Source organism: Rhinolophus sinicus, chromosome 12 (assembly GCF_057876585.1).
Source record: "Rhinolophus sinicus isolate RSI-liver-muscle chromosome 12, RSI-T2T, whole genome shotgun sequence".
Taxonomy (NCBI): Eukaryota; Metazoa; Chordata; class Mammalia; order Chiroptera; family Rhinolophidae; genus Rhinolophus; species Rhinolophus sinicus.
Genome location: NC_142512.1, coordinates 36,889,819 through 36,915,670, shown reverse-complemented (window position 1 = coordinate 36,915,670; position 25,852 = coordinate 36,889,819). Strand labels below are relative to the sequence as shown.

Here is a 25,852-nt window from a genome sequence, read left to right as displayed (position 1 = left end):
AGAGAGGAACTGCTTCCAGGAGAGGCAGGGAAGGCCTTGCCTTCCCTCTGGCTCTGGAGTTGGTGGGGAGGTCCCTGGTGCGACTTTGGAGGAAGCAAGACCTGACCCCTCTAAAAACTGCTCACCTTTCTCTTCCTCCCTGGCCAGTCTCCCAGCTCTCCTGTTTATAGGCTCTTACTCAATTTAGGCAGTGGTCTGGGGACCTTGGGTCCGGACTAGCTCTCAGCTCCACCAGAAAGACTGCTCTGCAAGGTCTAAGGAGAAACTTCTTGGGCACAGGAGTTTCTCTTTTTTCCAAGGCACCCTCTTGGAAATCGGATCTCTACCTCCGGCCAGATGAGGAGAGCCAACACAGAATAAGACACAAGGAGAGATTGATTTTCTAGAGTGATATATGTATTTTTGTTCTTTTTCTTTTTTTTCTTCCAAAACAAACAATCAGAGCTCTCGGCCCCTCACCCTCCCCATTCCCACCCACCACCCTCCCATATAAGCGACAACTGAAAACAGGCGAGACAATCACCCCCAAAGAAATCACAAAACACAGCACAATTTCACCACAGCCACCGACAAAGCAAAAAGTTCTACTGGAATGTCCCCTTGCAGGGGAGGGAGAAGCTGGAGCAAGCGTCCATGGAATTGAAAGGGATTGAAGAGGTGGGGAAACACGGGGCGGCAGGGAAGCACAGAGGACGCTTCGGCCTGATGCTGAGGCGCAATTCTGCCTCTCTCCTTTGCACGCGGGACTGTTCCCCAGAAGCGTGCGCACAGTAGCCGCGCAGATTGCCATCCAGGCCCAAGTCTCGGCAGGCAAAACCTGGCGCTGGGGCCGGTCTCATTCTGCGCTGGGGCGCGCAGCCGCCAAGCCCGGGGCTCCTCAGCATGGGTCAGGAAGTGGACAGGATGGGGGAGGAACGCGTCTAACGCCGCGCTGGAGCCTTTGCTGCTCCCAGTCCTCCACAACTTAGCCCGGAAGGGAGCTCAGGAATCGATTCCTAATAAATTCTCCATGGGACTCTCCTGCCCTGGCTTTCCTGCCTAGGGCGAGGTTGACCTAGCAGGGGATGGAGGGTGGAAGGGTTTTCTACAAGGGGCGGCTTGACTCGCTGGTACGAGGTGGATTTGGCCGAACCGAGTTGATTTCAGAGCTAGGAGGATGCAGAAGAGTGCAGGGGCCGGTGGAGAGCAAGAGAAGCTACAGTCTCTGTCAAGCGGGGCACAGATGAACAGACGGACGACATTGTCAAGGCTTACGACCCACAATTTGACCTCCTTTTGTTGGAAGGAGAGGAAAACAACATGCAGAATTAAACATTTCCTGCAACAAAACGCGTATGTGGAATACCTTCATAAAACCTAAGATACCTTCATAAGACCACCACTGCCTTTCCTTGCCCTTTCTAGCCCACCAGCTTGGGGGCTTTTACTCCCTTTGCCCTTGGGTTGGGCAGGGTAAAGTTGGGGGGGTTCCGTGGGGGTGGTATTGTGATGCTCAGTCAGCCCATTGGGCTGCAGTGCCTCATTCTGGAGTGTGTCTCTAGACATCTTGCTGTGTATTTGAGTCAGGGATAGAATCTTGCCTGACGGTCTGCTGGCTGTTCTGCCAGATTTGGGGTGCGATGGTCTGCATTTGGGAGGTCACTTCACTTGAGTGTTGGCTGTGCGCTTTCCCCATTATTACTGTGGGCTCCAAGCTTTATGTATGCGGGCTTCTGTTGGGCTGTGTGCAGTTGGAGTGTCCCAGGGTGATTTGGGGATAGGTGTAGGGGAAACAGGCAGGCTTGAACTGAGGGGCTGGGGCTTCCCAGAAAAATTTGATTTGGGGAGGGATTGCTAGGGGTTCGACTAGGTCTCTCTTTCCTTGTGGCCCACCCTCTTCTTAGGAACCAACTACATCTACCTTCTAAATTAACAAAACATCCTCCTGAGGCCCAGGGAGAAGAAGGCAGGTGAGGGCAAAGGAAAGGAGAGAGGCTCTAGATGCAGGAAAGGACTTTGAAGAGAAAGACTCCCTTCCCCACTCACTTGAATACATCCCAGACAGCACTGGCTTTGCAGCCATCACTTATAAATAAGCATGAGATGGGAAAAGGGTGGGGAGAGCAAAGGGGGATCTTTACTCTTTGCCCTGCTCCTTATTCATTTTCTTCATTTTCATCCGCCGGTTCTGAAACCAGATTTTGACTTGTCTCTCACTCAGATTGAGGAGTCTGGCCACTTCGTGCCTACGGTCCCTGGTGAGGTACATATTGAACAGAAACTCCTTCTCTAGCTCCAGCGTCTGGTATTTGGTGTAGGGACAGCGCTTTTTCCGGGAAGAGCGAGCGTGCAGCCAGTTGGCGGAGGGGTTGGCTGAAAGAGAAGCAGCGATAGAATCAAAGAAAGGAAGGGGAGATGAAGGGCCCTCGTGTTCTCTTTTCAAGAGGGCACACCCCTGGTCTCCACTCCCCATTGGAGAAAGAGGCACCTGGGCCGTCAAGTTCCCAGAAAGGGTCCCAGAGATGGGCCAGGAGTTGCTATGGACACATAGAGATGAGAGGTTATTTGGACAGGAGGGAGCCAACCATGTGTCAGGCTGCTCAGCACTTCCAAAGCTTTAACTGCCTCAGTTTCTCTTTCTCCACTTGGGTCCAAACTGGTTAGGACTCAGGTCAGAGCCCAGCATGGCAAAAGCCCCCCACCCAGCACCACCAATCTAACTAGGGGTGGTTGACCTGAAGGGTCCTGGCTATAGGTCTGGGAGGTGAGAGAAGTATTGGACCGGGGGAGTGCAACTTCTATTCAGCCACAACCAAGAGACTTCCTGGCCCTCAAGTGCAGTCCCAGTATACCCTGCCTTGATCTGCAAGCTCGCGTCTGTCTCTTAGCCACATGGCAGCAGGCATGTGTGTCTGTGTAGATATCTGCCCCCACCACCACACTACACACCACCAATATGGGTCCACACTTAGAGACGCAAACATCCAGCACATTGCAATTCACAAGCAACCCAATTGCAACCATTTATCAACTCCAGCCTGTGGACAAGGCAGCGCTGGGGGCTCACAGATAACTTATGGTTGCAATAGTCTCTCTTTTTCCGCTCCTGCACAGCTCGCAGTTTGGTTAAAGCAAGTTCAGGGAAATTTGGAAGCAATATTGCTCCAGTCCCAAGGTGGGGAACCATGGATGATGTGGGGGTAACAGAAAGCCCTTCACAGCACACCTAACTCCATGTGGTGAAGGGAAACAGAGAAAGGGGTAATTGAGTGGAGGCCGAGGAAAAGAGGAAACAAAAATACACGCAGGCTTCTCTTCTCCCTACTCTGGAACTCAGAAAAGTTGCCAAATAAAGCAGAGCCAATTAAAAATAACAGCTACCCTCCGCTAGATTCCTTCTTCCCAAATAAAAAGCACTGAATATGTTTTTAAAAAATAATCTGGTTCATCCTACACTAAGTACCATTTCTTACCAATTTGCAGCGCTATTTCCTTAATGTGATTGCCTGTGATGGGACCCGCAGTTACATTAAATATGAAAGAGGAAAAAAAACTGTTAATAATTGATTCTAACCAAACTGCTGCCTTGCAATAATGGGCTTTCCAGGCAGAGTTTGGGGGCTTAGGGGTGGAGGGGTGTGTTTGGCTGTGAGCAGGGAGGGTTTGAGAAGACTCCTTGTTACTCAAATGCCAGCTCTTGTGATTCAACCTGGCAGGTGGGACCCCACAGGGACCTCAGGGGAGTGGGGCAGTAAGGGTGCCCCAAAGGGCCTGTACACCGCTCTTTTAGTGGGAAATCTGGGAAGGCAAGCAGAGACTACAAAATATGACCCCCAGGCCCCCAAAGTAGTAAAGGGTGAGGATTTGTCCCTGCCAGCCTGAGGGTTATTGGTTGGGGCTACCAATTTGCCTTTCTCCATCTTAATAACGAAAAATACGAGACTTTCCACCACCACCATGCTCAGCCAGCAGCACCTCCTGGAAATCAGCCAGACTTGGGTTCCTGGCGGGGGTGCTTTTGGAGGAGTGGGAGGTGATGAGAAACTACCGTTGAAGGATAAAGTTCTCCACCTCTCCGCACTCCACTCTTCCTCCCACCCTTCCTCTCCCCAGGGTCCCTTCGGGATCTCTCCTTCTCTGCTCTGGCTGTGGGCCCCGAAGTTCCGGAAACGATTCCCGACTCCCTGCGAGGCGGACAGCGCTGGCTGGGGCTGGGAAGCCCTGCGGAGAGCGGCGGGGGGCTGCAGAAAAGGAAGCCTCAACCCAAGAGATGATGCCAAGGAGGGGAGGGGGCAGCCGGAGGGAAGGCTCCCGGGGAGGGGCCGGCGCATCCAGGGAGGGGGCTCAGTCACCCGGTCCTGGGCTACCCCCGCCCCTCCTGGCGCCGGCTGCAGACCTTGAGCGGCTACTGCGCGAGATCTGTTAGGCTCAATCCTCCACCAAGCTGTTGCATCGCAAATAAAATCCTAATGAGCCCCCTCCCACTTCCCCTTGGCCGGCTTTTACGGTCTGCGCGTGGCGCGGGGAGCTCTGCCAGCCGCGCCGGCCGGGGCAGCCCCGTGCGCTCCCGCCCTCGCCTGCGTGGACTCGGCCTCGCTGGCTGCCGCCCCGGCCCTGCCAGCTCCTCTCCTGGCCGGCCGTCGTCAGCCTCTTTCCCGGCTTTCAGTCGGGCCTCCGGGAGAGTTGGGGAAGGGAGGCCGAGAGCAGCGAGTTGGTCCCTGCGCCCCAGTACCCTCCAGGACTTGGCGTGGTGGGGGCGGCGCTCCTCCCGCGGCCTCGAGCTCCCCTTGGGGCACCCAGCTTGCTTCCTTCCTTCCTCTTTCCTCCTCCCCTGCTCGCTCTCAGGCCACCGCCGCGGTTTCCCTTCACATTGTCCGCAGTTTATTGCCTCTCCCCTCCCCTCCCCCTCGCCTGGCCTTCGGCCTGGGTATTTCCTCACTTTTTATAACTTACTTTGATCCGGCCTCTCTTTGTCCTCGCTTCCTTCGCAAATTTTATTGTCCCCGTAGCCGGGTCTTTGATTAGACAGGACGGCCTCCCTGCCCGCCGAAGTTTCCAAACTGTACTCGGGCGTGCCCTGTTTGAGCAGCTCCCCCGGCGCGCCCAACAGCGGCTCCGCCTTCACCGCCGCCGGGCCCTGCCCCGGAGCCCCTTCGCCGCGCGGCGCCGGCTCCAGCCAGGTGCGGAGGTACCTGCTCTCGGCCGGCGGGACGCCCTGGGGCTGGATGTAGGGGTGGTAGACCGACGGCAGGCTTCCGGACGCGTGCGGGCTCAGCGGCGCCCAGGAGGCGCCGAACACCGGCGCTTTGGGCTGGAAGCTGCACGAGGGGAACTCCAGGTGCTCCGCGTGGCCCGGCTGCCGGGGGCTCGCGTACTGGCCGGAAGGAAACTTGGCTGGAGGCGCGTCCTCACTCTCGTGACTTATGATCGAGTCGACATAATAGCTGCTAAGCGTCCCAGAAATGGACATTCTCAGACATTATCCGGGCGCTCGCAGGGGGAAGGGAAGCGCTCGCGCGGCGGCGCCCAAGCAGGGAGAGGTGGCACCCAGACCGGTGTGAGGACTTTCGGACGCGACCCCCCCAGCCCCCCACCCTCCCACCCCCACCCCCTGCTCAACTTCTCAGCCAACAAAGTACAGTGGAGCAGCCCGGTTCAGCGCTTCTTGCAAAATGATTGGTCAAAGTTTTTCCGACTGCCTGATAAAGCGTCAGCTCCGACATAAATCAATCCGGCGAGGGGGCTGCGCTCTCGCTGTCATCCGTCCTCACCGCATTCCATATCGAGGATGGATTGTTTTATGCTGATGCAATGTGCTATCACGTCAGGGCTCCGGCGGCCACGTAACCTCAGCCTGAGCCGCCGGCCGCCCGGTTCCCCCGCCTTTTGCAGAAAGGGGGGGGGAGTTCTCGACGTGGGGCGGCGGGGGCGGAGGAGAGGCGGAGGGAAAAGCAGCGGGCTGCCTAGGGAGCGACGCGGGCTGTGGAGCCCTCTCCCTAGGCGGGTCCGGGAGGGAGAAAGGGAGAGCAGGGCAGAGGGAGGGAGAGTCCTTTCCAGGGAGCAGCCAGAGGGGCCCGCAGCATAATTAAAGAGGAAGTGGTCCTGTCCCCCCACACACACACACACACACCTCCACTCCACCCCGCAGGCCCTCGTTTCCTCTTCTCTGTCCGTTTGACACAAGATGTTTATTAAACAACAGCGCAGCAGCAATCCACTGGAGATGATGGGGAGAGAAGTTGGGGATTTTTAAGAAGTTATCCTCTTTTGGAGGGGGCTTTCTGTGATTATTTTGGGAGAGTTTCCGACCTGGGAGCTTCTCCTGACCCCTCAGCAGCTGAGAGAGGAGAGAGGAGAAATATGGGTGTGTGTCTAAAAATCCTGTCCTAAAATTTAGCTGTCCTAAACTGAGAACCTGCATGAGGTTAAAGGAATTCATCAGGCCCTGGAAAGTTGAGCCTCTGAAAAGAGTTTAATACTCCTTTAAATTTCTTGGGCCTCTCCCTGGCCCTGGCCAGAGGGAAGTATGGGAGGGGGGGCACAGCCATTTCTCCTTTCCCTCACTAAATAACAGGCCAGGCCCTTAGAATTGCGGGGATGGGAGAGCTGAACGTCACAAAGGCTTAAGGGAACTTCCCTAAGGTGTCAGCAGAACAGAGGTGTGGGAAGGGGTCTGGAGTGATCTCCCCTTCCACCCAGTGAGAGTGGAGCCTTTCGCCTCTCCTGCCCTGCTCCTCTCACTCCGAACTGTCGCTCCAAAGGATTTCCAAATACCCGGTGTTGGGCATCAGCGTAGACAGAGAGCCTGCCGGGTCAGTCTCCTGCCCACCCGCCGCCTTTCCTCCTGCGACTCTCTCGCTGGAGCCTCCAAATAGCCTGTTTTATTGGTATCAACTCTACGGGCCCTGCTCTGGGACTCCCCTGGGACCACCGGCTGGCTTCCTGGCTCATCTCCCAGCCGTTGCTCTTTCAGTTTCTGCCCTGGGTGCAGTAGCTTCTTGTGGTGTGGGCGCTCACGGAGGACAGCCCCTGGACAGGCCGATTCTTTTCGGGTTGGGGTTAGAAGCAGGCTGTGGCTGATTTTCTTGGTATTCGCTGACCCTGGGCCCTTATAAGATAGGCTGCTCCCAGCCCCATTATTTTAACAAAAGTGGAGCCATTCTAATGTGAGGTTTTGTCTTCTGGGCCATGTACCCCTCTGCCATGCAGAAGGCTGTGGATCACCTCCGCACACGTACACCCTCCCGCCTGCTTTCCTTTCCAAATGAAGCCATCTCGTGTCATTATGTGTGAAATACGAGGGCAAAGCGCCATATTTCTTCACATTAAGGCGATTTCAAAATGATTTTTTAAAGATCAATGCCGGCGCCCAACCCGCCCCCCTTCTTTTCCATCCTAGTTCTCCGAGGACAACAGCCCCGCAGATCTGAAACCAAACAGCGGGAAGATCTGCTTTTTCCATGGGACCCAAGTGGGGAAACAAAAAACCCAATGCAAATTCTAAGCAGCGGTTGGACGCTTTGGAAAGTCGAGGGAGCTACCCGGACTCAGCGAGAAAGCTGGGCGCAGAGTGAATGAATCACAGTTAAGGCAAAGCACCTGTTCTGGATTTACCAGACGTATGGAGCCTGCTGTTGGCTTTACCTGTAATAAATATATTCTTCAGGAAAAAAAAACTCCTCTCTTGCCATAAATAACGGTGTTATGAAGCATGGCTGGCTGAGTATATGGCTTTCTGTAGTATATAAATTAGGGTCCAAATGGACATGCGGACTGTGGGCAGGGACTTTTTTTATTTATGGAAAAGTCACAGCGCTGGGCTGTTCTTAAGACCCAGGCTGCGCTGGACTCTGACTGCAGCCCTTCTGGTTGCCATTCCCCGTCCTGGATTTGTCGCTGCCTTTCTTCGCAACAAGAGAGAAGTCAAGAGGGCCATTTAGTTTAGGGAAGAAGTTAGAAGTAGAGTATTTGGGCTCATGGCGTGTGCCCTACAAGGGTGGAGTATCCCAGTGGGCAGGGTTCAGGTTTGAAGGTTGCTGTCTGTCTGGGAGTTGCCCCTCACCCCTGGTGGCTCCTGGGTGCTGAATAGGAGGGAGCCAGACCTCTTTGAGACCAAAGCTTTGCTCACAAAGAAGCTGGAGGACGGGAACAATTTCAAAATGACAGGTTTTGAGGGTCTCAGTCTTCTCAGGGGAGATAACTCTGAAATGAAAAGAATGAACTAGCACCCAAGAGTCGGCACCCCAGCTCTTCTCTCTCCAGGTGGGGATGCAGAAGTAAGCAATGACTCCCACCCCAGAGAGCCTTTCTAGAAAGCATTGCAGCCCAAAATTGGAGCTCAACTCCACCTCAGGCAAATGATTAAAGGGTTGGATGAGAGGGAGCTCCTTGTTCGGGTGCTCTGAAAGCCGATGACCCCCCCCAAAAAAAAACCCTTGTTTTCTTTCCCAGACAATGGTACCTACCATGGCTGACTGGAGGGAGGCAAACAGGATTGCGGGCCTCTGAAGCCCAGCTTCTAAGGATGCGTAATAGAGGGGTTGCTTGAGTGGGGGTCACTTTGTCCTGAGAGCACAAACTGCTCCCCACCCCACCCCAGTCAGTCCTAAAGAGAAAGAAGGAACACCCTGCCTTCCCTTGAAGCTTCTTGCCATTCCCTGCACAGGAGCGGCTCCTGAACACTGCTGGGGCCAGCATCTGGTAGCTCCGGGAAGAGCAGGCCGGGTAAAGCTGCAGCCCCTGGCCACACTGGGGCCCAGAGCATCGAAATCAAGGCTGAGGTTGGGGAGCGCAGAGGCCAACCCTGGCCAGGACCAGCCGGTGAGTCCCTGTGTTTTAGGGGCGGCTTTCAGAAGGGTCTTTGTCAGTAAGCAGAGAGACAAGATTTAGACGGAGGGAAGGAAATGAAAGAAATAAGAAAAAAGTAAGAAGAAAAATAATGAATGGGAAAGGGGGAAAGCTTGTTTTTAATTGATAAGCTAAGCTGAAATTTACACAGGCTGTATTTGAATAGATGTGTATATCCTGTACATATATTTCAAATCAATATTTCTTTATGGGGAACCCAGTGTGCAAATGTGCTGTGCTCTATGCTGCGTATAGAATATGTGATAAGTAAATCTGCACAACCAGAATACTGGATGTGCTTGAGTGTTCGTATGTAAGATCTAGTGCTATATATGTAGCTGTGTGAATAACCCCTGTGAGTGATGTGGGTTTACAATTATACTCATATAAGAAGATCTATGACCCAAAACCTTCTGTGTACATTTTTATAACCATCACACACCTACGAAAAGGGCAAAAACTTGAGTATTTGTGTACTTGAATTGTGGCTTATAGCACATTAGCTGATTCAGAAGCTTCACTTGAAAATCTGCCTGTTGACTTGATATTCAAGCAAAGTATATACCGTATCTTCAAATAAACACATGCCACTTATATCGGGATTCTTTTACAACTTCCTTCCAAAATATTTCCCTGGAAGGTGAAGGAAATGCCTCAGATTGGCCTAGGGGAGGTCATGAAATTTTGTGACTTTTTTGTTTGACCATGAAATCCTTTACTGCGTATCTTACCCAACGCTGCAGGGACAGTACGCATCGTGTGATCTTTACTTCATGGCAGTGATGGGCACCAGATGAAGACACCACTACTTGCGCATGAGTGTGTCCCACACAGGTGTGAATTTGACCAGTGGGCAGAGATGAGTTGAATGTGAAAGCCCTCAGGTAACTGTGGAGGTCACACAGAAGCACTGCTGTGTATAACGAAATTAGAAAAGTTCCCAAGTCTATGTCCCTAAGCACCTGGAGATATTTCTTCTGACCCAGGATCAGAGTCCAGACCCACTCTAGGAAAGAAGGTGTGGGGACACTTGCTCCGGGGGGAAGAAATCAAGGTCCCCAGAACCTTCACCCTTTGTACAAAACGGCCTCCAAAATGAATCACATCAAATCTGCACACATGAGTTCAAACCTCAGCGCTTCCACACCCTGCAAGTGGGGATTTTAATTGTAAAGTAACGAAACCTTCTACCCAACCTCCCTCCCAGGATGTCAGAGGTGAAAGGAAGGACTGAGAGGTCAGCGGCACAGGCAGACCTCAGAATGTCTTACGAACTTTCCGCCATCAGAGATCTGGAAGGTGGTGGGGGTGGCTGACTCTTTGGGAGGGAGCATCCCGGAGGCCAAACGGGGTAAACGGCAGGCGGGGCGGAAAGGAGCTGAGCAGGTAGAAGGTTATTACGGAATTGCTTCCATAAAACCTGTGGCTGTAAAACTCTCTGCTTTCCAAAGACTTTATTTCCTCCTTTCTCTCTAACATCTCCCCTTTTTTTCTTTTTACAGCGCTGTTCTTGGGAGGGGGTGGCCAAGGGCCTCCAGGGATGGAAGACAGTTAGGCGCCCAGTGGCTGGGCAGGTTTGTGAGAGGCCCAGGGAGAAGCAAGACAAGGCAGCAGGACATTCCAGACCATCTTCACCCAGACTGGAGGACAAGAACATGACAAGGGACAGCATTATAGGCCTTCACTCACCAAGACACTGGGCTGAAGGCTGCATTTCCCCTGGGCTGGGGGTGGGTCTCCTAAGGGCCCCTGCACTCTAGCAAGAGACACCCCCCTTGCCCTCCAAGTCAGCCTGGCGCCCCAGCCCCATCCGGTCAGGCCCCTTTCCACATTTCCTCTGCCTCAAGCAGAGGGGAAAAGTTTGGGAACAAAAGTCAGCTTATGCTTTGGACCGTCCCACGCCTTCCGCAAGCACTTCTACTTATTTCTTTCCTGGGCAGACAGCCAGCAGCCTGGAGAGGGCTGGGGTCAAAGAGGGTATCACAGCTTTGCCCCTGCCCCACCCCCTGCTCCATCTCCTGTCATTCCATCAGTCTGAAGAAACTGCCCAACTGCCTAGGCTCCCCACTAGCCTGCAAGTCAGGCCCCTCTCCCAGGGACTGGCCCTCAGGACCTATGCAAACCTGAAGCGCAGACCTAGGGTCTTGGGGAAGCCTTGGCCACTGGGTGGGAAAAAGAGCCCACTACACATTTAGGACAGGGAGGACTTTCTAAAACCCACCTTTGTCCCACTAGGGGGCCCTAGGAAAGACCCTAGAGGTCTAGAGGCTGAGACTACAAGAGATCCTGATGTTTCCCTTTCAGAATGGGACGTACTGAGCCCTCTTCAAGGCACTGAAGGTTCCTGTTGAGGTAGAGCCCTGCCCCCCAAAGGGCTACAAGACCTCAAGGACCCCCTGTGTCTCTTAATATCAAGCATTTGCCAAGCTGGAGAGACTTTCTTTGGAAAGTCTGAATACAGACAGGAGCTGAAGACCCCACAGCAGGCAGCTTGAAGCCTCATCTACCATCCTTGGGCTCTGCAGAACAGCCCAGCAAGGTGCCTTTGGAGAGTGCTGTTCTCCGAATTCCTCCTTTCCCTCCCAACACACACTAAAAAAAAAAAAAAAAAAAAAAAAAATTGCAGAAGTGGGGAAACACCCTAGAACTTCCCAGATTTCCTCTCTGGGGAACATCTTAGCTGCCCCTGGGTGAGGGGCCTCAAACCTCTCAAGGGTGATACACTAGTCGTGACTCTGCTTCACTCCCCACTCTCCCACCCCCCACTCCTCCAGCTAAGCGAGGAGCAGTAACTGCCGTGAGTCGGGTGGTTTAATGTCGTTGTGTTCAGAAATCCAGGCCCAACAACATGAAACTACCTAATTCACTCAGCAGTTCCAGTTCAGGCTCCGGGTCAAGGGCTCACTGGGGGCAGGCTGCTGCAGCTATTTTGTGGGCCAAACCTGCTGACCGGCTAACTTCATTCATTTTCCTCAACCTCTCGCCCAACAGAACCCAGTTGCTAATAAACGACATACCCAAAGAACTGGAGGTAGGACTCCAGGAAAAACCTTTCTGGAGCTGGTCCTGACAGTTTGGATACTAAGAACTTTTGCTCTCTTCCAGGAGCCCTGACCGGAGAGGACCCTAGGCCCAGCCCCAGACCTGGGCAGAACCTTGTGGATATACCTGCTTGGTCACCACCCCTCAGCCTTTGTTTCCACTGCTGGAGGTCTCCACAAATAAAAGGATTTCTCAACTTCAAACTGTTATCAAGGTGCGTCTACATTAATGGTGAAGCTAGTGCTTATATTCCAGGGTCATGCAAGGTAGCTCAGAGAGGCCAAATCTTCAAGCCCTACACCAAACCCCAGCTTTGAGGCTGAGATACAGACAGGAGAGTGGAGAGGAGGAGTGCTGAGAAAGTGACAGAAAATCAGCGTGTGAGAAAGTATTAGGAAGACTAGGGAGCAAGCAGAAGAACGTGACTGGAAGGGAAAGCAGGTTGACCTGAACAGTCGCTGTGAAGTCACCCTGCCCTAAATGTCCGGTGGCCCTGGGTCCACGGAGGCAGAGCTGTCCCAGGTAAGACAACCCATTCTGAATTCACAAATGAAACCGGGAGGTTGAGGACTCGGATTGGGACACCGAGAACAAATTTGCTTCTTCCTTCCAGACCTTCAGTCTGGCCCCTTTGCTCCCCGACCCGGACTGATGTCCCCTACTGCCACCTCTACCCCTCCAGACACCCGCATCCTCACATGTGCTTGGGCATACACACCCGCACGCGGTCGGCGCCCGGCGGGGCGGAGGCGGTGGACTTACCTGGGCAGTGGCGGCGGCGCTGGGCGGGAGCGGCCGTCGGAAGGTGCGGGGCAAGCGTTCACATCCCGTAAGGCCCGGCGCCCTCCCGCCCTCGCCCGGGAAGCGAAGTGTCCGAGTGGCCACGTGTCCGGCAGGGAAGTCCGAGGGAGCGAAGGAGTCTGCCTGGCTCCCCGCTCCCCCTCCCGGGTATAAATCTTGGGGACCGGAAATACAATAAAACTTCACCGTGTTGATGAACTTCAAACGGTTTACATCCCCTCACGTCCTGAAAAGAAAGACGGCCGGGGGGCGGGTTAAAAGGCAAGGAAAACAAATTTATGAGCCGCAGAAGCCCCCGCCTCGGCCCCTTTCTTTTGCCGGAGCAGACTTTGTCCGTGTGGAGAGAAGCAGCCCCGGGCTGTGCCCCGGCCGCCCCAACCGCCAGGCGTGCCCTTCTCTCCGACTAGCCGCCGCGCTGCCCCGGCCCGTGCGGTGGCCCGGCCGGCTGTGCGGCCAGGACTGGAAGCCACCGCCTGAACAACAGTCCCGGAGGCCCGCGCACATCACGGCTCGGCTCACCCGCCCCGACGAGGCTCCCGGGTCTTCGCCAAAACAGAGTTGGGCTCCCTGCTCCTTCCTGGCTAACTGGCTCGGCCAGCCACGCCCTGGGCTTCCATTCTTCGCATCTTTCCGCTGAAAGCGGGTGTTTTTTTGTTTTGTTTTGTTTTTTTTCCGTCTCCAGCGGCCAGAACTTTGCCCTGCCCCGCCCATTTATTGCCAGGTACTTGAGAGAAGGAGAGAGGCAGATAGAAGACCTGAGCGGGGCAGGGGCTCCCAAAGGAGTAACCGAGGGGCTGGTCTTTGGGGGAGTGAGAGTGACGGCCAGCGCTGGGCAGTGTCCAAACTAGCCTCTGCCGAGCTCTGCCGCCATCTCCTCTCCGGCTCTTAAAAAGCCTCAAAATGAAACAAAAACAAACTGGACCTCAACGACCCTCTCTGTAGTTCTTTCCTGCTCTGGACCCTTTGTTTTTTACAAAACTTTGTGGAATCCAAATTTGGAATGGTTATTAGGCTATTGTGAACCCAAACTAGGAAAAAACCCTTTGCACCTTGGGATCCAGATAAGTAGTAGTGAAATTATTGGCTTCCCGCTCACTTTGTCTGCTGGAGGGGCCTGGTTAGGTGCACTTCTGGGTGGGAGAGCAAAGGAATTCAATCACACCTCACAGTTATTCATCAAAAAAATAACAAGGAGCCAGGTCTATGAGGTACTGGAGGGCTAAGATGAACTCAGGCTCAGGTTGGCCTTCGGTACAAGACTGAGGTCCAGCTGCAGACTCAGGTGGGTGTTTGGTGCCCCGAGGACACCTTCCTCCCACAGACACACATGTACGACCCTATGTGACGGGCCAACTGCACTCCCCACACCCAACAAAAGGTGTCAAAGCACTGCTGGCGATTTTTTAAAAATGGAATGGGCCAGGAAAATACTAGGCTGTGGTCTACGCATCCTGGTTTTTCTGAAAGGCTAATTCTAATGCAGGCAGTCACACTCTGCCCTAGCCAGTGACGGTCTGGATGCCCTCCGGCCCCTTCCTTGCACCAGGAAGGAGGAAGAGGGGGAGCTCATTAACATCTAGAGGACAGGAAGTAGCTTGTTTCCATCCCAACATTCATATTTCAGGATACGCCTGGGGAGGCCCTTCCTGCTCCCCTCCTCATTTCGCACTTTATCATGCTATAGTTTTATTAAAAGTACTGTGATGGCAGCCACTGGCTGTCACCCTCCTATCAGGATTTGCCTCTGGAGAGCTGTTAGTGATGGGTGTGGAGGGCAGAACTGAGGGTCCAGCAGTTTCCACACCATCAAGACTGTTATGACCCACCCTCTACCCCACCCCAGGGGCCTGCAGTGGAGGCAGGTCAGTGTGTCAGCTCCCTGAACTGGGACTCCATGGCTCCCTGGGCCAAGGAAAGGGGATTAAACCATTTTAGTCTTAGACTCTAGAAAATCTGAAGAGGCCACAGTCTTAGAATTGCATACCTGTGCACACACAAGTTTTGTATACACTTTTCAGGCCCTTGTTGCTTCTCCTTACGTTCATCTCCAGAACCCAGGCCATGGATCCCAGTTAAAAAAAGAAAACTCTCTGCATAGGGCGAAACGACACCTCAAATCCAGTCTCATAGACACCAGCCAGCCTTTTCATTCCGAGGTCCCCTGGCCCCAAAGGAGTCAACTTTCAAAAGGTCAGCACAGACACCCACCAACAGGGACGCTAGTGCCAAAAACACCCTCCTGAATGTCTCTCATACACTAGTTGAGCTGATGGTCACTCAGTGAGTAAAGGCCACTTAAGCAATGTTTCTTTTCACCCTCAAAAGTTTTCTGAATACTTTCCCAAAAGCATGTCAATCTCCAAATTATTCAGAGAATTAAAAATGTAGATGACCAAACTGTAAGATTGAGGGGCAACTCTTCCCTACTCCCTTTACTCCTTGAAAATAACCGCAGAGTTCTTTCTAGCGTAATTGGAGGGGGCTGGACAATTTGGATGGTAAGAGATTGCAGAACACAGGATCTTCAAAGAAACCGAAACTGACATCCCCTTCCATTTAGTGAGAATCACAAGAATAAATATTCCTGCTCCCTTCCTAGGGTTCGTTGGTAAGGCGGGGTGGTCTCAGAGAAGTCAGAAGTGCCTATAGCAGCGTTCCTGAGACCCGAGCTAGATTTACCCTCCCGCCCCTCCCAATTTCTGGCGGCGGCTGGGGAAGCAGCTCCGGGGCGCTGGCGGGTGAGCCTGAGGCCGCGGCTGACCTCTAGGCGGCGCCCTGGCGTTGAGTCCGCGCTGAACAAGATTCTCGCGCAGCTCCGCGTCCCGCGCTGGGTGAAGGGGCTGGTTCCTGTGGGCGCACTGGGCTTGGCCCGGAGCTGGCAGCCGGTGCATCGCCTTTGGCGCCCTCTGCCAAGCGAGAGAAACACGATTAAACGAGTGAGGGCTGGGAAAGCAATCGACAGCTACTCATGGCTCCATCCGCTCACCACCCCTACCGGCATCTTGACTCTAGGGAGCCTTCCACAGCTCAAGTCTCCTTTGATCTCCCCAGTAGCCAGCTCAAGGGCAGCGCCAGAATCTTCAACTCCCTTCCCCAAGGTGCAGAAGAAGACACTGAGGCCCGAAGAACTAAATTGGTTAGGGGCTGCCTGATCGCTTAGTTGGTTGGAGCGCGAGTTCTCAGCAACAGGGTTGCCAGTTCGATTCCAGCATGGGATGGTGGGCTGGTGCACCTTGCAACTAAAGATTGAAACCGGTGACTGGACTTGGAGCTGGGATGTGCCCTCCACGATTAGATTGAGAGACTATGGCTTGGAGTTGATGGGCCCTGGAAAAATGCACTGTCCCCCAATATTCCCCAATAATTTTTGTTTTTAAAGAAAAGAAATGAATTGGTTAGCCAAGATCAGAGCAGCTATTAAAAGTGATGAAGCAGGGCTGGAGCATGTGTCCTTTACCTCAAATGGAATATTCTTCCTCCAAAATTATGACTCCACGACTCCAACAAAAATGTCTTTCTTGTAAGCAAAACTCACTTCCAGAAAGGCAGTCTTTGGGGGGTTTCTACGTTGGAAGTTTGGGGGTTTCTGGGTTTCAGATTTGAAGAAGCATATACGGGAGTTGGAGGCGCACATAGGAGCAGCTCAGTTAGGATTGGGAGCCAGGACACGACCAGCTCAACGCTTATAACCTCCCTTGCTCTGTGTGATCCTGAGTAAGTACCATAGGCCCTCAAATGCCTGGATGAAAATGATCTACTAGATGGGGATGTTGTGAGATTTGAACTTTATAAAAGAGGCCGTGATGACTAAGAGGAGGTGCCAGGTACATGGCTGTCCCGTAAGCCAAAAAGAGAAGGTCATTTAAGGCAGGCAGTAGGGTCACTCCCTTGGCTCAGCTGGGGCCTATCAAGTTATAGGGTGGGGTAAGGAAAAAGAAGCCTTGTTCCACTACCAGCCCCTCTGAGTCTGAGCTCAGAGACATCCAGAACCTGAGAAGATCGAGGTAGGAGAAATGGGTGCTCTAAGCTGTGAAGTATAAAAATGCATCTCTACCTTCCTCCAAGGCAGAGATGGCTTTTTATACTTCACAGGTCTCTGTGAGGCATTTCTCCAAAGTTATTCTTAGGACAGTGATCCCAGAGAATATCCTGCGGGGAAGGAAGGGAAGAAAAGGAGCTAGAGGGGCCTGGGTAGCAAAGGGCACCACAGTACAGCGCCTGCCCAGGCCTGCAGCCCACAGAGAGGTGCCTTTCCCAGTCGCACAGGGGCTTTTCTGGGCGCCTAATTATCTAGTACACATCTGGAGCAGCTGCACACTATCCGGCCTCCGGCACGTTATTCTGCTCCAAACCCTATTTTCATTCCCAGGGCTGAGTCATAAAAGACTCTGGAGGCAGGATAAAGTCGGGTCTGTGTGTGTCAGCATTCCTGTATGTGTGAGTGTGTGTGCCTGTGTGTCTCACTGTGATTGCCCAATCGATTCATAAAAGTTGGGGGGGGGGGGCGGGGAATGGAGCAACATCAGGCGAATTCAACTGAGAACATACTGTCAGCCTCATTATCCGGCCATTTCAAGGGAAAGCATTTGGGGCTTGGAATTAGCCAGTTAATTGCATCACTTCTTTGTTCACTTTAGGGCAAGAAAAACTATCTGTGTTCTATTAAAACATTCCATATTTCAAAAACTTTAAGAGCTTTTCATTGTCAATTTTCTTTATAACCATCCCTGTTATACCTCTTGAGCATTCAGATCTGCCAGTATCACATTAACATTATCACACACACACACACACACACACACACACAGTCTTCATGCCTGAAAAGTAAGTTTTTGCATCTGCAAAATCTAGATGTCCTAACTCTTAGAATTGTTGTAAGGATTAATTAATGTACAACATATCTAGGGTTTAGCGCAACGCGGGGTGAACAGGGAGCATTTAGTAAATAGTAACTATTAATAACAAGGAGGAAGAGAAAGGGAGAAGGAGAAGGGAGAAATCGACTTTGTTCTCAGAGAACCAGTGTAGGTTGGAGGGTGTGCCTCTCAGCCTGTATATGTATAATGAATTCTTTTGACTTAGGGCAATGTCCATAAAAGTGAGGCCCCTTGAACCTCTTGGCCTGTAACTCCCTCTTCAATGAGGAACAGAGAATTGGGGCAATTATCTGGCTCATTTCAGGTTCAAACTCCCTTTAGCCTGAAATACCGGGATCTGGTGGGGGAAAGGTCTGGGGAGTGGTGACATATTCTCATCCCTCTTCTCAATAAGTCTTTTCCCTTTGCCAGAGTGAGCAAGATCCTGCCTTTGAGAATGAGTAGAAAAGAAATAGGGGCCCAGGAAGCTGGAATTAAAACAACATGTAAGGTCTTGCTCATTTCCTCGGCAGCCAGGAGGCCTTGGAGCTCTCCATGCACCGGCTTCAGAGACTCCCCAAACAAGTTTCAGACCTTTGCCTGGTGGGAACTTTCATCCCACATTCAACAAACGTTTCCTGAGTGCCTACTGTGTGCCCAGCACTGGGCTGAGCTCCAGGGCTCCAGTGGGAGCTGCACCCCACCAGTTGGCAGAGTGCTGACTTGTAGCCAGTAAGAGATCCTAGAAAAGAGTGCAGGGACCCGGAAAGGGGGAGGACCCTGATGGGCAAGAACTTCTGGCCAATGACAATATTGCCTTTTCAGAGCCAAAGTCCTGGTGCACAGGGCGGAGCCAAAGGGTCTGAGGGAACCCCCTCCCATTGTCTGTCAGAAAGAGGCCAACTCCACAGTGGTGATGGCCTTGTGTGGGGAGGGGCAAAGAGCTGACTAGAGGTTTCTGACCCTCAGTCGGAAGTTCCTGAGAACACCAATTAGCTTTCTTTAATTAGTAAAGTAGGGAACAAATAGGCATATATTTCTTCTGCTCTAATTAAAAGCATTTAGGTCAGGTGTTCACAGCTAGAATTATTCAATTTAGGTTGTCCCAAGCAGAAAATTGTTTATTTTTTTCCTTTTATTTTCAGGCAGGGGTCTGAATACTATTAACCAACTCTTTGCTTCTTGTTACAGCCCAGAACTGCTAGGCTGGTAGGTGGTGATTGTGCCAGCTTAGAGAGGGGCAGCCAGGAATGGGATGGGGTTTTCCTGCCCCAACTCACATTTGCTTGAAATATGTAGTAAATTGAGGACAGCCAGGTGGGTTGGGTTTGGAGTTTGTGTGTGTGTGTGCATGTGTGTGTGTGTGTGTAGGAGGAGGGTGCAATAAACCAGATAAGACCTTTGCCTGGTGGGAACAGTTCCCCTAATTTGACTGTAGTCCTAGAAGAAGGAAGTTTGTTCACATCACAAACCCCAAAGAAACCTGACATTTCCCTGGAAGATCTAGCTTGGTCATTTCACAGGAGTGGGGAGAGAATGCCAGGAAGCTTTCACTGGCTGGAGAGCAAGAGCTAAGTCTAAATAAGCCACAACACATGAGGCTGGGTGAAACTAGGAGGTCCCCAAGCCCTTTTCCCCCACTCTATCCACCACCCTTTCACCCTGGCTTGTCAGAGGCTACCTGCTGTTTGGCTCCTACAAAGAAGATTACAAAAAATATTTAGGAACAAATCCTTCCCCGTTCAGCCCAGAATTCGGTATCCCCAGCCTCTAACTTTGGTTAAGCCCTTAGCCCCATGAAGATTTGGAGTCTCTGAGGAAACTGAAGAGTAGATTAATAAGGGACTCAAAATTTGATTGCCTGATCCCCACTTGTTTGGCTCACAGAAAGAATTATCTAGGGGGTTGTTGCTGGATAGCCCTCCCTTCCCAGGAGTTCCAGTGTGTTTTTTATTCCTATAGGCTGCCCAAGCGCCACTTCCCTCCAGCAACTGGTCCAGTCCCATCTCTGGCCAGTCCAAAGTCAGCTTTCCCCAGAAAAGCTCTTCCCACTTGCTCAAGCCCCCTGGTCCAGGGAGGGAAGAAAGACTGACTTCCCCTGGAAACCCAGAACCCACCAGTAATGGGGGGGGGGGAATACTGCTGCGTGGGTGTTTTTAAAGGTGAAACTTGGCCTGGCAAACACTGAAAAATCAGCCACAGGAAAAAAGGTGAAGACCTACATTAACTGACCATATTTGGCCTCTGCATTTTCCAGACACCAGCTTCTTTGATCAGTTCAAATAAGAGTTCTTAACCTGGGTCCAAGGGGTCTGAAATTGTGGGATTTGGTGAGCACGACATAAGTGCATTTTTTTCCCTAGGGAGATGGGACTCAATAGCTTTCATCAGTTTTAAAGTGAGTGACCCCAAAAATGTTAACAACCTTTCATCCACCATTGACATACAAATATCACAAACGTGATGCAGAGGGAGGCAACGAAATAGACTTGGGTATCCGATAAGATAAATTAAAAGAGAGGGCTAACAATTGTGTGTGTCACAGATGGATACTGTCACCTGGCCTTCCCGGGAACAATGGGCACCTGCTCATAGGTGCTGAGGACTCCAGGACTGAAACCAGGTGGCCCACAATGCCCAGTCCCTACCTGGTACACCCTTGCCTGGATAGAGACAGAGTGTACAAGGTCTCCGTATTGTATTTCTAATCAAAATGATACAGAGCTTTTCAACCTTGGGGCCTGGGTCACTCCTGCCACTTGTCGCCTTGTCCTGAACTGGTCCATACCGAAAGAGAACCGAAAGTTCCACTCTGCGTTTTCCCCTCCCAAATGCCCTCGCTCTTGCTGGAGGGGGTATACTCCCCCGGACCTCCAGCTCCCTCAGCTCCAGCCAAGCCTGCAGTGCCGCGTCTGAGACCCGGGAGCCAGACAGCCCGCCAAGGCTGCTCGCCTGACTCTAAAGTTCTTTTGGCCGGGGTTGGGCACGGAAAAGGGCGCGAGAGACAGCTGGACAGGTAGACAGAAGCAGACACAAAGAAAGGGGACTTCGAAGGTGGCCAGGGAGAAGAAAGAGAATGACAAAGAGCGAAGTGAAACAGCCAGACAGGAGGCAGGAGCTGGAACGCCGCGTGTAGGTAGAGCAACCAAAACCCGCGTGCTGAGAAGGGCCCACAGGGGCCGCGGAGGAGTCTCCGTTTCCCATCTTTACTGGAAGGTTAATGGCCTTGTCAGCGCCCCCTCATTTTAAACCTTCCGTTTACAACTCCTCGGTCTCCTTAAGGCTCTCTGATTAATTAGCCGGTATCGGAGGACGGAGGTGACCCTACGCCGGGGCCCTGGCTGGGTTTCGCGAGATCGTTTGTTAATTGTGGGTACCAAGGGCGCATTGAGGAGGCGCACCTAGAGCCAAAAAATGGGGGCAAGTGATGCTGGCCCGGCGGCGGCCTGGAGGGAACGCTGAGGCCCAGAAACTAGGACCCACACCCCTCTGAGCAAGACAGCGGGAAGAAGCTGCTCACTCGGAAAGGGCGCCCCGCCCCAACTTCTTTGGTCCCCGCGCGCTGAGCAAGGCGCTGGGTCCGCGATCCCAGCCGCTTCCTGTGCTGGTGGCTGGACAGAGCCCCTCAGCCCACTCCATCTCCTCGGTTAGCAGAGCTTGGGAGTCTGCAGGCCTTTGGCGTTGCAGCGTTCGAGCGGACACCTGTGTACTTGAGCCCTCCCTTCAACCCTTAATTGCCGCTCCCGGACGTGTTGGCCGGATTTGAAAGCCTGCTTTCTAATCCCTAGCCCGACCTTGGAGCTAGGCCCTCCCAGGCTTCCAGATTCCATCTCTGCGGCTGGACTGTTGGCGGATGGGGCTGGAGGCGCGCGGAGTCCCGAGGTGCCCGACCTTCCTCCGGCCGGCAACTCTGCGGCTCCGGCTCAGCCATCTCCCTGCCTGGCGACTTTCCTGTCCTCCTGCCACAGCGGAGCAGCCCTGCGGCTGACACAGAGATCTTCACTCCACACCCCGCTGGAGACAAAAATGTTGATCCCCGTCGGGGACTGCCGCGCTGGCCCAGCGCAAAGGAACCGTAGACAGGACCCGGACTGGCCGCGCCCAAACACAGCCTGAGTTGGGGACCGAAGGGCGCAGTGGTCTCAAACCCCTCGCCACTTCTCCGACCATCCCAATCCCCATGCAACTTGGGCCCACAGCAGTGACGTGGTCGCTCCTCGGAGCCTCGGCGGGAGCCGCAAAGCAGGGACATTCCAGCCTCCAGCTCACCTTGTTCCCTCCGGCTCACCTTACAGCTCAGGAGCCCGAGGTCATGGGCCAAGGAGCGAACGGACTGAGGAAGAGGTAAGAGGTTTACTGGATAGAAATTTGGACCCTTTCCCTTTCATTGCGTTAAAGGATGAGGTCTCTGGATATTGATTGCTCTCTCCATAAGAGTTTGGGGCATTTGAATCAGTCCTTGTCGTCTGGCCACGTCTGGGCCACAGTTTTAGGAGGAACTTTTCTGCATGGGGGAGGCACGGGAGTTCATGGTTATTTTTTTTCATTGTTATAACTTAATATCCAGTTTATTCCTGGCTAAGCCCTTGCCTCCATTCCACCCAAGATTCAGCCTTGAACATTAGCCCAGGAGTACTTCATAAGTGAGGGCTCAAAAGGAGCGACTCAGCCCCAAGATAGGCGATGCAATGGGGGTGGGGGCCCTTTGGCCTAATGATCCCTGAAAGGTAAAGGCTGTTGTTCCTGGAACTGGGCTGAGGATGGGATAAGGTAAGGATGGAAAGTGGGCTGAGAGGGGCCACTCAGTCATCTTCCAGAGGAAAAGGGCACTGAGATTTGGGCCTAACTTTCAGGCCCAGGTGACTTTTGCTTGGGGTTGGGGGGGTGGGGGGGTGGAACACACTGCCTCTGGGTGCTTTCACGGGTGGAGGTGGACCTGATAAGCACCACAGCATCAGCTAAAGGGGAAAAAAGTGGAGACCTAAATTAACGACCGTATTTGGTCTCAGCGTTTTCCAGACACAGATTCTCTGATGAATCCAAACAGGAGTTCTTAGCCTGACTGACATTCAAGGCATCTGAAACCCTCTGAAATGGTAGAATTTTGTGGCTGTACAAGAAAGTCCTACTCACCTTCTGAGAAACTCTGGAAGGGGAAGAAAGCAAGGGGGAATGGGAGAAGGAGGTAAGAGTCCCTAAATCCTGCAGTCTAGATCCCTAGACACAACTCTGGATGCTGAGCTCTGAACTGCCGTCCGACCCCATCCACACATTACCAAACTGAAGAGTGGAAAGCTGCCAGTTAGTCAAGGAGATAGTTTCTCCACTGCTTTCACAGTTCTAGGTATTTAAGCAGATTACAAATCTGGATGCTTTCAATTTTCTTTCTTTCTTTCACCTATTCCTGCTTTTAGGCTCAGAGGGGCTTCTGGGACCCATGGGGCAGCCAGGCAGGTGAGGAACCTGGACCCTCAGTCCCCTGATCTCACCTTCACCTGGTGAACAGCCCAGGATCCCCTGCCAGCTGGGTTGGGGCCAAGCCTGCCCCTCACCAAGCTCAGCAGGACTTGCCCCAAACCCCTCATCCCTGAGGACTCCGTTTCTATATGAGCCCAGGGCATGCTGGCCAAACTGTGAACTCCCTCCACATCTGGCCACCCAAATAATACAGGACTTTTTTCTTCTTCCTATTTTTGAAAACTGCAGAAGCCCTAAATCCTTAGTTCCTCTTAAGGAAGATGGTATCATTGTATCTTGGGGTGAGGGTTGGAGTTATGCAATCAAATGACCTCTCGGCCTTGGAGGGCATGGTATACTATGATGACTTTGGTGCTTCCAATCACAGTTCTGGGTGCTGCCTGGATGGGTCAGACATCCCTCATTTCTCTCTCCATTCCTTCCTTCCAAGCCCAGAAAAGTCATGGATTTTCTGTCTATGTTTAGGGAGAAAGAATAGACAAAACCCGAGTAAGAGAATGATGAGGAGAAAATCAGGGAGAGAATTCCAATAGATTAAAATAATCAGACTCTCTAATCAATAGCACTGGAAGCCTGATATTTGTTTCATCAGGCCAGGAAAAGAAGTCAGAGGCAGGGTGGGTGGGAGACTAAGCTTCCAGCCTAACAGAAGCTTCGATCATAGGGTCAGTACCTTCTGAGGCAGTGAGAAGTGCCAACCATCTACTGGGGGTAGAGGTCTGAGTCTCCCAAAGTGTAGTATGGAAGAATGAGGACCTCTTCTTAAGGCCTTCTGAGGTCTCCCACAGCAAAGCCTTCCCTTGCATTTCTGCTGGAGAAATGTGAGGTGTTGGGGTGCACTGGAGTGGTGTTGGGGTGGTGGTTCTAAACCATAGCAGAGGGCAGGCCACTCGCCTGCGGGGAGCCCAGGGCAATATGGCTGGGAGTGGAAGAAAGCTTCACCCCCTTCTGGGCTGGAGTGAAGACGCCTCTCTGGACTTGGAGGCAAGTGCTCCAACTCTAGGAAAGGGAGGAGCTGCAGCTCCAAAGGGGATTTGGAAGGAAGATCATATCAGGAAAAGCACTGACTCTCTTCCTTCAAGGCTCAGGGAAGTACACCCAGAAATTCGAATTTTCACTCGGGGAGCACCTCCTTTCCTTCATGGATCTCTGTGCTTCTATCCATACTGGCAAGTGCGGTTCTGTGCTGCATGTTTCCACATTTAGCACACATATGCGGACTACGGGAAATATACTCTGCACTGTTCTACTTTGAAAGGGGCCATATAGGTGAAAATATGAATTTCCCATCAGCTACGTTTATTATTGAGTGCAATTGGGAGTACATAATTTCATATCTGCTTTGCGTGTTTGTACAATCCTCAATACTCTGATAGAGGATTCCTCACAGACTCCTGAGGGTTACTAATTCCTACTAAGAGACACCACAATACCCACCATGCAGGCCCTTTACGCCAGCTTCTCTCTACAAGCATTTTTGTATTGACCCAGTCCAGACAGACTGAGATCCTTTCCCTGCCTCTGCCCCCTCCCACGAACAGCAGCACCCCCCTACAAAAAAAGCACACTCACGATTTTTGTGAGTGTGAGTTTCAAGCAAGATGGCGGCACCCGGCATCCCTTCAGATTCAGATACCACTCTCCCAGGCAGGAGGCCACCCGAGCCCCAGCCGGGTCGGAAAGCAAGGAGACCCAGGTCCGTCCCCCCCATCCCGGCTTCACCGAAAGGTGGTCCGAAGCAAGAGACTCCCCCAAGTATTCTGCCCCCATCCCTTCCAGGGAGCTGCTAGAAAGAGGACTGATTCTGCACCGTGGGGGCCTGGGGACTGCAGTCTGGGCCCAGAGTTCCAGGCCAATTTCTAATTTCCTTGGAGAAAGAACGACTATTAACCCCTTTCTAAGCGAACCCTACCACGAGGCCGCTCAGAGGAGCCGGCCCCTGTCTCTCTGGCTACATCCGCTTGGAACTCGGGGTTGTGAGTGGAGACTGGTCTGAGAGGGCCCGAGGCTGCACAGGACACTCAGCACCCGGCTCTGGAGAGCCCGAGTTTCAGGGCAAGGATGGGAGGAGACCCTCTGCCCCCTTACACACCCTCGCTTGGCGAGGGAGAGTCGGATGGGAGCCGGGCTGGCGGCCCAGGCGTTGCAGGGGCGTCCCAGGCCCCGCCCGAGAGTCTGGATCGGTCCGGAGCTCAAGGTTAACTGGGGGCTCTTGGTAGCCCTTGCCCGCCACGGCTAGTAGTGCTCAACTAGCGGCCGGGGACTGCCGAGCCCCAGAAGGGTCTTTCACGCCACCGCTCTGATCTGCGTGGTCGCGGCCCCCAGCAGCGTGAGGAAGGGCGGGGAGTATCTCACCTACCTCTGCGAACTGCGCTGTCCTCCATGCGTCTTCATAGGCTGCGGGAACCCTGGCCTTTAGGTGCGACAGAGCCCAGGGACCGAGGTAACGGCCCCAGAAGCCAGGGACTAGGTGGTTCCGGGTCCATTGCCCCCGCCCCCGCCCCCGCCCCGTGAGGCCTCTGAGCGCAGCGCCTAGGTCTGGGGCAGCGGCGCGAAGGGCCTCCTGCGTCCTCCGCTCCCCTGACGCCAGCGAGCAGAGTTTGGGGGGGCGAGGACAGGGCCCCGGCGGCGGATTGGCGCGGGCGCCACCTTCCTCCGCGTCTGTCCGGGCGGGGCTCCAGCCAATCTCACCTGTCCCCTCCCTGAGACGCCGTCGGATCACCGCGCAGCGGTTCTAAGCATGGGCCCTGCGCGCTTCCGAAAGGCCAGAGCGGCGGAGGAAGGGCGCCGAGATGGCCGGCATAGAGAGGGTGTGTGTGCGTGTGTGTGTGTGTGTGTGTGTGTGTGTG

The 25,852-nt window shown here is 53.2% G+C and overlaps 1 protein-coding gene across 4 annotated transcripts; it reads right to left on the bottom strand.

The window, feature by feature from the left end:
• Window positions 1-474: 474 nt before the first annotated feature.
• On the bottom strand, window positions 475-25,852 carry HOXB9 (homeobox B9). 4 transcript variants are annotated; one of them, XR_016022899.1, is made up of 4 exons: window positions 25,363-25,852; window positions 13,189-15,575; window positions 12,631-12,895; window positions 2,226-2,352 (listed from the first exon to the last, which is right to left on the bottom strand). XR_016022899.1 is itself a non-coding variant. In XM_019740696.3 (2 exons), exons 1-2 carry the CDS (start codon window positions 5,447-5,449, stop codon window positions 2,117-2,119), a joined length of 753 nt encoding a protein of 250 aa, XP_019596255.1. In that variant the 5' UTR covers window positions 5,450-5,559; the 3' UTR covers window positions 475-2,116. The 4 variants fall into 4 exon arrangements, 1 of the variants encoding a protein (XP_019596255.1); XR_016022898.1 differs by having other exon boundaries at window positions 15,431-15,575; XR_016022900.1 differs by lacking the exon at window positions 2,226-2,352 and adding an exon at window positions 5,600-10,466 and having other exon boundaries at window positions 15,431-15,575.

What these genes read in the sequence shown, in the direction of transcription:
- HOXB9 (XM_019740696.3), bottom strand. Translation starts at nt 5,449, where the DNA reads ATGTCCATTTCTGGGACGCTTAGCAGCTATTATGTCGACTCGATCATA. An exon ending in CAAAGAGAGGCCGGATCAAA is followed by an intron (nt 2,353 to 4,932) that starts GTAAGTTATAAA and finishes CTTCTCTTTCAG; the next exon opens with CCAACCCCTCCGCCAACTGG.